Genomic DNA, 8,444 nt, shown 5'->3' with positions numbered 1-8,444 from the left:
GGAGGTCCAACCAAGATTGCAACTGTAAACTTTCAGGTATTGTCATTTTTCACACGAAAATTATAACTTTGTATAACCTATTAAACCTGTATTTCCACACTGGAAACCCTTGTGACTGACATCAAAGTAGGCTAAACTTAACTTTGTTCTAATTACCGTTTAATTCATCATATATTTGCAAATAAATGTATGCTGCAGATAGAAGAAAACAAAGCAAGAAACTATAGCTTATGTGACTATATTTTCCTAAAGAGGCCTTTGAAATCGGCCCGTAATGCCACGTCATCTGATGTCACTGCCGCACCTGCGCAGCCATCTTGTACTTTGCGCGAGGGCAGAAAAGGAAGGAAGAAAGGAAAGGATAAAATAATCGTATTGTTCTTCAACATAGTAATGTTCGTTAAGTAGACAAAAAATACACCAAAAGACATCTCGAGCCGTCAGGACAGCAGGGGGAAAGTGAAGGAAGCGCAAACGTTCGCCACGGTGCCTCGGAATCCCGGTCGAGCGAGTCATCTCTTTTCCACGGAGAGAAAAGAGGAAGAAACGGTGTCAAATCTCCATCCGAAAAAAGAGACACCCCGGCCCTCACACGCAAAATGAACCCGGAATAGTGAGTACTTTACTTCAGCACCCCGGCTACGTACGTCTGTGCCTTTTTTTGCTCGATTCAAAGCCTCCACCAACAAACCCCGGCGTCGTCGGCGGATAAGCTTTGTCATATTCCCCGTCAGCGGACTAGCTAGCTGTGCTAGCCACGTAGCCTAGCGGTGCGGGCAGCGTTAATTTAACGAATATCTGGTGCCTGAGGTCCCTAACCAGCGACCTGGCCTGTTAACTAGATTAAGTGATGGACAGAAATACTACCTGGGCTCCGTAATCGGTCGTTTTTAGATAGTTTTTTATGTTTTACGTGGCTACATCTGTGTTTTAAAGCAAGCGCCGCTAGCGTTATTTCAATCCCACTATGGGCTGCTAACGTAACCCAAGTCGTCCTGAAAGTGGCGACGTTGGTTTCCCACCGCACCGGGTTCTTTGGTCGTTTTGACGGGGAGATAAGTGTACTTTTCACGTTATTCCCCCACACGGTGGATAAAATAAGCCCACACGCAGGCTAACGCGAACCCTTTAAACACAGCGTGGCCTCTAAAGGCCAGTCGTGTCATTTTTATTAGGGCCGCAAGTCAAGAGTGCACCTGAAGGTTCACGTAACGTTTGTTTCGTTTTCTGTTCGACTATGATTCAACTGAAAGCGCTCGGACTAAATTATTCTTTATAGAGGTTGACCAGTATTATGTTTATTAATGTAAGAGCTAATAGCGTATAGTAAAACGGTGAGACTCTTAAATATTGCTTCTTCACACGGGTCAAACTGTATGGCACTATGTACATAGTGCCGATTGCTTCATAACAGATGTGACTCAACATTCTCTTACATGTCTAATGTTAGGCTGGTTCTTGGCAGGAACCCTGGCCCCTGAATTCAGAGAGCACCAAAATTAGCTCATTGATTGCGACATTTTCACATTTGAGAGCTATCAAATGCACGTGTTGTTGTTTATCAGAGGGACTACATTGTTTTTGTCACCCCATCCTAATTTTTGTGTTTTTTGATAAGAGAAATGTGTTTGAACAGTGGCTTTAACCCCTTCAATCATATGGTGACTGGAAACTGGTGTGAAGAGATTTAATATGATCAAGAGATTCTACATGGTAACATCAGAGGTTTGCCACCATAGTTGCTGGTTTATTGGGTCCAAAAGAAAAGTGGTGCTGCTCTCGTAGTAGACTGAGCATTTGAGCTTTAGGTTCTCCAAGTCTTCAGAGCTTTGGTAATACTAAACCTGAATGCAGATGGCTTATTGTAAATCCAGTGAATAAATATTTCTTTGAAAGATTCTCAAGCACCACGTTATCCTCCTTGTGCACACACTGTCATCTTTACTTTATTCTTCCTCTTAAATGCAAGTTGTGATTCTATTAGATCTTATGGTTTCTGATTCAGATATGAATTACGTCATGAATTGGTTATGTTGCGTTTCAGTGACTACCTGTTCAAGCTGCTCCTAATTGGCGACTCTGGAGTGGGGAAGTCTTGTCTTCTGTTGAGATTTGCAGTGAGTACACAACTCTGTTAGCCATGTTGTCTTATAGGGTCTTAACAGTGTTTCTCTAGTCAGTGGTTGAATATTATTTTATTTTAAACCTCTTGCTTGGGTGTTTTTTGGCACATAACTTTAAACACAGTTGACACCAACGTGAAAAAACTTACAAATACAATGCTACCATCATGTCAGTGTCATTGATTCTTGCAAATTTGCATTACTTCTCTGGGTATATTTAGCATTGTTGATTGGAGTATGAGTGATGGTGAGTTTATGTTATGAACATATAATTTATGTACAGGTAAATGTATGATCTTGAATGAAGATACAAAAATATTTGAACAGTTTGGATTTTGACTGTTTTCCATTAAACTGCTATGATGGTAGTAATATTAATAGGTGTATTGTAACAGTCTAAACATCTGTACATTATGAAAGTAGTTTCCCCTTTTTGGGACAAATTTTCTGTGTCCATTTTTTTGCACTTGGAGGGGAGTGTATAGAATGCCCCACCCATGTTGCTCCAATAAGATTTGATTGAATAGTTGCAAACTATAAAATTAAAAACCAATGTGCCTTAGAGGCTGCTTGGGATATTGTTTTGGGTATAACAACTTAATCATTGGCCAAAGTCTGGATTTTAGCACTTATGATTTGTTTAATACTGCTTACCTTGACATATGGGTATTTTCTAGGATGACACGTACACAGAGAGCTACATCAGCACCATAGGGGTGGACTTCAAGATTCGCACTATTGAACTGGATGGCAAGACCATTAAGCTTCAGATTGTGAGTGACCTCATTTGTTTTTGGGGTTTTTCTTTTTGCACTTTTTGTTTGGTTTTAGGCAGACTTATGTTTTAATAAAAAAGCTATGTGTATTTCTAGGTTTCTTGGATAATGTTTAATGTTGAGCTGTGCAGAATAGCTCAAGCTTTGTCTGCAGACCTCTCAGCTGACAGCTGGTAACAGACTTGAACGTGGAGAATCTTTTCTTTGCCGTTCACATGCTGTTTACTTAGCTTGTCTTTATGTATGCCATGCAGGGCTGAGGTGTGCCTCTATAATGCATTTGTTGGGTTAAGCCATGTTTGCAGAGAAGTATGCGGGACTCCTGTGGCTCACATGTCCTGTGAGAGAGGGGCAGACGGGTGCACTTGCAGGGTAGTAAATAAATGGGCACTTGAGTGAGTCACTGCAATCCGTTTGCAGAGTAACCAGGCTGAGAGAGCTAACCAAAGTGGGAATGTTCTGACTGTCGGGTTAGTCCTGAAGTTAGCTTTAGACGGTTGTTTTATTTTACTACAGAGTGCCAGAGTAAATTTAGGTTACCTGGATTACTATAGCAATTAGTACAGAAAATCCAAGATCCATTTGGGTTTAAGGACTGTTAAATGGAAAATTATTCTCTGTGGTTTTGCTGCTGTTTCTGCCAGAATTCCTATAGTAAACAGTGTGTATATGCTTTCTTGCCATTACACTTTCTGATCCATCCCCTGATCCATCTCTCTCTCTCTCTCTCTCTCTCTTTTTCTTTCTTTCTTTCTTTCTTTCTTTCTTTCAGTGGGATACTGCCGGGCAGGAAAGGTTTCGCACCATCACTTCCAGTTACTACAGGGGAGCCCATGGCATCATTGTGGTCTATGATGTCACAGATCAGGTAAGGCAGCTTAAAATGAATTCAGCTCAGTTTGATCCAGATCTAGTGTGATCTAGTGTGTGCACTGCCCTTCCAGTGTTGGGTGTTGTACTATAGATGTTGGGCCATGCTAAGCTCCCTTCGTTTTCCAGTTCCTTGACAGCTCCCTTGTTATATTGCATGTTTCTCTCACTTAAAACTACACCCGTCTTTATAAAGAAATGGGTCATGTTGGATTTCATTATTACTAATTTTAATATTTTACTTTACTAATCTTTGACTATGTTGGCATGTTGTAAGAGCTACCATGGACGAAATTGCAACTGCTAATACTATTAGAACGATTATTGCATCCCAAGGGAAGGAGCAAGTTACCTTAAGTAAAAGGTCTTACAAGTAAAAGACTCATGGCTCTGTTGCTTACACACATTCACAGGGATGGGAAGATAGTAAATAAATGGCTTGTCTTGTTTCATAAATCTCATCCTGGGGTCAGTCAGTGTGTCGGGCATATTGCCCCAACATCAATATCAAACCTATTTATTCTCGTCCTGGCATATCACCTCAAAAATCTAATTGTTTGACATTTACTGTGTTTGCCGGAGTTCCTCCAGTTGTGCACACTTTTGCTCCCTTTTTCATTTGGATTTTTATCAGTGATGTCACAAATTACGCCCACCTCTTCTTCGAGACCGTGAAGCTTTTGCATAACAACTTCTTGTGACCATGCTGTCACTGCTGGCCTCTGTGTGCTGGTGCTGGACCTTTATACTCTGCTCACTGTTGCACTCCAGCGCAAAGGTTCAGTAAGACAGACGGACGGGTGCCTCTTACTCGTATGGAGACGGGGCGGTGTGCGGTTGCTTTGTGGGGTTGCTTTGTGCCGTGTCGTGGCGGTGAAACGGATTGGTCATTTGATCTGTGATTCCAGGTGGCAAGTGCATGAATTAATTTTCTGCAAGTCACTTGGGTATTTATGGGGTCCATTGGTGCATAGATCAAACCCTGCAGTGTACATTTATTGGTGCAGTCTCAGCCTCCTGCTTCCCCCCCCCACACCCCATCCTCTGTTTCTCTCTCTCTCTCTCTCTCTCTCTCTCTCTCTCTCTCTCTCTCTCTCTCTCTCTCTCTCTCTCTCTCTCTCTCTCTCTCTCTCTGCAGGAGTCTTATAACAATGTGAAGCAGTGGCTACAGGAGATTGACCGCTACGCCAGTGAAAATGTCAACAAGTTGCTGGTTGGGAACAAGTGTGACCTCACCACCAAGAAAGTAGTGGACTACACAACAGCCAAGGTGTGGAGTAGGGAGATGTTTGAGCTGTCCTGTCGTAACCACACAGCCCGCGGGAGCCAGACTCTTTGGGACTGATTTAATAAATGTCTGGTGCAAGCAAAGGATTTTGTCAGTGCTGCCAGAAATGGATGAGCACTTGTGATGTATTAAGGCTTTTTAAAGCATCAAAGTCGTTGAACGTATCAAAGCTTCAGTCATTGAAAATGCTGACTTGTCTAAAGCAGATTTGTCTAGAATTTTCAGATTTCATTGCTCTCATTTGCTTATCTTAAGCCAAAAGTATATCGAAACATTTTGACAGTTAACGGTAGTCGTGAACAAAAAAAATCTTTATTTTTTTTGTAGGAGTTTGCTGACTCCCTTGCCATCCCCTTCCTGGAGACGAGTGCTAAGAACGCCACCAACGTGGAGCAAGCCTTCATGACCATGGCCGCTGAGATTAAGAAGCGCATGGGCCCAGGAGCCACGGCTGGAGGCGACAAGCCCAACCTGAAGATCGATAGCACTCCAGTCCGACCATCGGGTGGAGGCTGCTGTTGAAGAGCCTCCGCCCCTGCCCGCACTTACCTGCGTGCGCACGCACACACACACACACACACACACACACCTGCGTACTTCTAGGAGCATAAGAACAGGAGGTGAAGACATTGTAACATTCTTAAGGGAGTAGCCACTGCATTTCAGAGCCAAAGCTCGGGTTTTTATCTTTCTTTTGGCTTGCAAGAAGTTTAGTAGCTTCCTTTGTGAACCTCCTCTCCTTGGTTTTATACTCCTAGACTCTCATCCTGTCTCCCTGACCTGTCTTCTTCTGGACCCTGCCCTATTCTTAGCCCTTAGCTTCACACGCACACCATCTCCGTCTACATCCACCACCCCATCGCCCATAACCACACACAGACACTCCACTTGCTTGGTCTGTAGCAAGTTACTTGTTCTGTAAAAGAGGGATGGACGATGCAAGAAAGTAAATTAATTGGCTTTTTGGGTGACTCACTACTGTCTGTATGCAGAGCAGCTGTCTTAGAGGGCAGGATTGGTTACATGAGAGTATACATGAGAAACTCCTTTCCCCATCCATACACAAATAACCATTCACATTCTTAGATGGCTATGTAAAGACATGGATGAGACCTACAGCATAGTCATATACTGAAATGAAGAGCATAAATATTGGCAATATTCTATTATTATTGATTGAGATTTTTCCAGTAGGAATTTTCTAAAATGCTTGTACAGTGGCTTACTGCTGTCAAATGAAGGTGTTTGAAGGGGAGGGGACAAAATCTTTGTTTATAATAAAAGCTTTGTGATGTCTGGGGTTTGGGTTGGTCGAGTAAAGCTACTGTTCCCTCTGTTACCTCGTTTAGCCCCTCCCCCACGTGTTTCCAGTATATTCAGCAGGGCAAAGATCTTCATGCCCAAAGTGGACCAGGAGACCCGGTATGCCTCACTTGGCACGTTTGATTTGTCCTGGGTTTAAAGTGAAAGCATGGTTGACCATTGTCACTGGAGTATAATGTTAACATTGTTACAGACTTCCAAATGATCATTTAGAGCAGTTTTTCTGGTTTTTGGCTTGTGATCTGGTGCATCAGAGCTTCAGGTTTTCTTGACTTTTATGACCTCGACATCAAGATATCACGACTAGCAGAGATTTCTTTGCAGTAAATAGAAGCCTCATGCTGTCTTGTTACTGTTATTTGTAGTCTTCAACTTTCATTCTGGATTTAAAGATCTGATGTACAATGACATCTTAGCATTTCGACAAGTTGGTATTAGTTAGTGCTTAGGTTCTGTTTATCCTCTTTGTTGTCAGATTGCTCCATCATGCATCACAAAATATATAGAAATATTTTATTTGTATACACTAGACCAGTTACCCAGACCAAAATTAAGCCCAAGTCTAGACTAGGAGCAGTCCCCAAAGCTGATGCCATTGGCACTGCAGTTTAGTCCAAGACTAGGTTTAATCCATGGCCAGGAAACGGGCCCCTGTTTATGTGTACATGGAGGGATTTGATTGAAAGTACTCATGTAGGTGTGCTGTAGCTCTTTGGATGTTATACTTTTGAAAGCTTGTGTGAGAACATGGTGTCCTAGCAGGACAGGGGATGTTGGGACTGACTGGTCCTGGCTGAAAGACCGGATATGAACTCCCAGGTCCTCTGAACAGACAAATGCAACACTCGCAGTGGAGTCTCACTCTTCTGCCTCATGCCTGTGAGATAAATCTTTCAAAACCTTCTGGAGATCCTCAGTCCCTTTCACCTCCAGGAGATTCCCTCGGCCTTGTGAGGACTCCAGACCAGTACAGTCTCTCTGATTGATCCTTATGGCATTGAATGCATTATATTGGTTATATTGGGTGACACCCCCCTCTCATTTCATCTGGTTCAAACTTTAAAGGATGTCATAACCAATTCCCTGAATGCCGTTTGGACTTAAGAGCCTTCTAGCAGTCATGTGACCTCGAACGATGTCCTACTGCTCCCTGACGGACTGTTTTTATTGTACTGTTTCAATATATAGGATGTGGATCTAGAAAAATATAGATGAAGTTTGTAGAATTCATTGTTGACTCGTCTCAGTTAAGTAGTTGCACCAGTGTCTGTTGTAACGTTAGATTACTAATAAACTGAGCCATTTAAAACTAGTTAACACCACATCAGCCAGTGCTAACTTAACCTCAGAATAACATTCTTTTTCTTTAAAAAAAAAAAAAAAAAAACTGGAAACATTATTTAGTAAGAATTATTGGCTTGTGGTTGGAGGGAGCAGTAGCTGATTGGTGGGGGCATGTGTAGAGGTTGGGAGTGATGGTTTGGGCTACTGTGTTTAGGAACATTCCTTCTATTTGGGGGGTGGGGGGCTGTTTGAGCTTGCTTTCAAGTTTAAGCCTGCAAAAGGAAGTGATTGAAAACATCTCATTTGAAACCTGTACGCCATCACGCACTAAAACTGAGCACATCCTGTTTTGGACATGTCCTGAATGCGCTTTTTGTTATCAGGATGCTTGCGGTTCTACTGATTTTAATCTGTACTGAACTTACGTCGTGATGCCGTGTGTCTGATTAATTGATCTGGGGCGAGGGGCAATACTGTAGGGTGGGGCGTGATTTCGAGGTGGGGGAGGACTGCTTTAGAATATGATGGACCCGTGCTACGTGCTTCTTTTTTTTTTTGTCGTCATTTTGCTTTGACTTTTTAACTTCACCTTTCACTCTTTCGTTTGCACATCTCCGTGTGGCTTTTGGGTAAGTCAGGACGACAGCATGGACGATGAACCTAGCGAGCACCAGGCTGGTAGTTCTCTCCCCTCTCCCTCTGCTTGCTGACTCTGGTGCTCTTTCATAGCTCAGTCTGATCATGTTGTTTTTTCCTTCTTTGTACATATTATAAATATAT

General features: G+C 42.6%; 1 protein-coding gene across 1 annotated transcript; it reads left to right on the top strand.

Annotated features, from left to right (window-relative positions):
• Positions 1–290: 290 nt before the first annotated feature.
• Positions 291–7,795, top strand: rab1ba (zRAB1B, member RAS oncogene family a). Its single transcript, XM_076972754.1, has 6 exons — positions 291–613; positions 2,045–2,117; positions 2,801–2,896; positions 3,672–3,767; positions 4,908–5,039; positions 5,385–7,795. The coding sequence occupies exons 1-6, from the start codon at positions 600–602 to the stop codon at positions 5,577–5,579; spliced, it is 606 nt and encodes a 201-aa protein (XP_076828869.1). The 5' UTR covers positions 291–599; the 3' UTR covers positions 5,580–7,795.
• The last annotated feature ends 649 nt before the right edge of the window (positions 7,796–8,444 follow it).

Source organism: Brachyhypopomus gauderio, chromosome 14 (assembly GCF_052324685.1).
Source record: "Brachyhypopomus gauderio isolate BG-103 chromosome 14, BGAUD_0.2, whole genome shotgun sequence".
Lineage (NCBI taxonomy): Eukaryota > Metazoa > Chordata > Actinopteri > Gymnotiformes > Hypopomidae > Brachyhypopomus > Brachyhypopomus gauderio.
This window is presented reverse-complemented; position numbering and strand designations above follow the sequence as displayed.